The sequence below is a fragment of the Penaeus vannamei genome, chromosome 38, assembly GCF_042767895.1.
Source record: "Penaeus vannamei isolate JL-2024 chromosome 38, ASM4276789v1, whole genome shotgun sequence".
Lineage (NCBI taxonomy): Eukaryota > Metazoa > Arthropoda > Malacostraca > Decapoda > Penaeidae > Penaeus > Penaeus vannamei.
The window spans coordinates 17,246,922-17,248,781 of NC_091586.1; the positions used below are offsets into that span (position 1 = coordinate 17,246,922).

The window sequence follows — 1,860 nt, forward strand, 5'->3', positions numbered from 1 at the left end:
AAGACAAACGGAAACCTATATCGATAAAATAAGTAAGATGATCCTGACAAAGATCTTTATATTCAAACACGGACGCAATAAAACTAAGTAATAGCTTAGTTGTAAAAACACTGGAGGTACAGATCCTCAAGCAGGGACGAAAGAAAACTAAGTAATAACACACTGGAGGTACGGATCCTCATGCAGTGTTCTTCTAATTCACTTGGTCCTTCTAATGCTAACACTTGGAAAAATACTGCCATGGGACTTCACGAAAGAGTGCACCCTGCAGATAATAATGCAGTATGTCACACCCTACAGTCCAAAGAGACCAGTCGTCTCCTACACACAACCAGCCCAATCACTTAGGCCCGTACTTTAAAAGTCTACCGCCAGCACTGGCGGTGGATCAGTTTCATACTTTAAAAACCCGAACTTCGAACGACTAGCGCTTCGACGCCCCGAACTGGCGTTACATTATTGGAACCTGAGTGGCGGTGGAGCGCAAGCATGAATGTGTCTTTCATGGTGGCGTTCGACATTTTTTTTTTTTTTTTTTATCTAATATTAAATTTTTACGCAATAATCAGGTTCTGTCCTTAAAGACAAGAAGGCTTATTTTTTTGGTCAGATTTATTTAAATATTTCGTTTTTATTTATAAAATAGAATATTTTTCGAAGACTTAATTACATATTTTGGATTGTATCCCAAGCTGAGTGGTCAGCGAAAACGCTCCCCATATTTAAACCTTATTTATCATTGTTTTGTTTACTTGCAAACAATGGCGATTCTGATATATTTCAAAACGCGTTTCTTGATATAACGAACACGATGGTAACATAAACAAATCGCAAAAAAATCACACTTCGTGGGACAAAGCAATGCCGAAATATTACTTGGTAGACTGATGCCTTCACATATGATTTATGTAGCTGATATCTATCTTTCCAGGTAGCAGAAATGGCAGAAACTTTAGCAGATATAGAAGAAATCAATCAGCTTGAAGAAATACACAACATAGCAGTAATACAGCCTCCACGAGTGGTGTTAACTGAAAGAAATAATTTATTTCTGAGCCTGAGTGACGAAGAATTCGTCGCTCGATTCAGGATCTCGAAGGACAGTGTGAAATTTATATTGAATGACAGTTTGTCAGTAGATGCATCAAGGAAACTTTGTTGTCAGTTGCTCGTACATTTAAAAGTCATGTTGTATTTCCAGATAGGCTAGCCATTCATGCTACCAATCGAAAATTTCAGGGCATAGCAAATTCTCCTGGTGTAATTGGGGCAATCGACTGCACGCATATCCCAAATGAAAGTCCTGGGCCGAAAGGAATTTTTTTCATTAAATGTTCAAGGAATATGTGGCCCTAACCTTGATTTTTTTAATATCGTTTGTCGGTGGCCCGGTTCTGTGCATGATAGCAGAATTTTTACAAACAGTGACCTGTGTATGAAACTGGAGCAAGGCCAGTATACAGGTCATATGCTAGGGGATTCTGCTTATCATCTACGATCATACCTAATGACACCAATAAGCAACCCTGCCACAGACTCTGAAGTAAGGTATAGTGCAGCACACGCCAAGACAAGAAATGTTATAGAGAGGGCATTTGGTGTATGGAAGGAAAGGTCCAGAGCACTCTCTCCTCAGTTACGAACTAAACTGAATACGTCTTTGTTGGCAATATGCAGTGCTGCTGTTTTACCAAATATTGCTATCAAACACAGGGACATTGTTCCATCAAATGATGGAGAAACTAGATTTCATAATGAATATGAAGTTGAAGGGGAAGGAGCTGCTAACACCAGCAGAGCAGAAAGTTTAAGGAAAAGAGCAGCCATTGTCAGTAGTGTGTATTCTTAAGTACACCATTT

General features: G+C 39.1%; 1 protein-coding gene across 1 annotated transcript; it reads left to right on the plus strand.

Annotated features, from left to right (window-relative positions):
* The first annotated feature begins 240 nt into the window (after positions 1–240).
* Positions 241–1,849, plus strand: LOC138859846 (putative nuclease HARBI1). Its single transcript, XM_070116143.1, has 3 exons — positions 241–282; positions 932–1,131; positions 1,426–1,849. The coding sequence occupies exons 1-3, from the start codon at positions 241–243 to the stop codon at positions 1,847–1,849; spliced, it is 666 nt and encodes a 221-aa protein (XP_069972244.1).
* The last annotated feature ends 11 nt before the right edge of the window (positions 1,850–1,860 follow it).

Bases quoted from the DNA above. Each gene is read 5' to 3' on its own strand.
- LOC138859846 (XM_070116143.1), top strand. From the start codon at position 241: ATGGGACTTCACGAAAGAGTGCACCCTGCAGATAATAATGCA. The intron at 283-931 runs GTATGTCACACC...CTATCTTTCCAG, and splicing joins ACCCTGCAGATAATAATGCA to GTAGCAGAAATGGCAGAAAC. The intron at 1,132-1,425 runs GTCAGTAGATGC...TTTTACAAACAG, and splicing joins TTTATATTGAATGACAGTTT to TGACCTGTGTATGAAACTGG.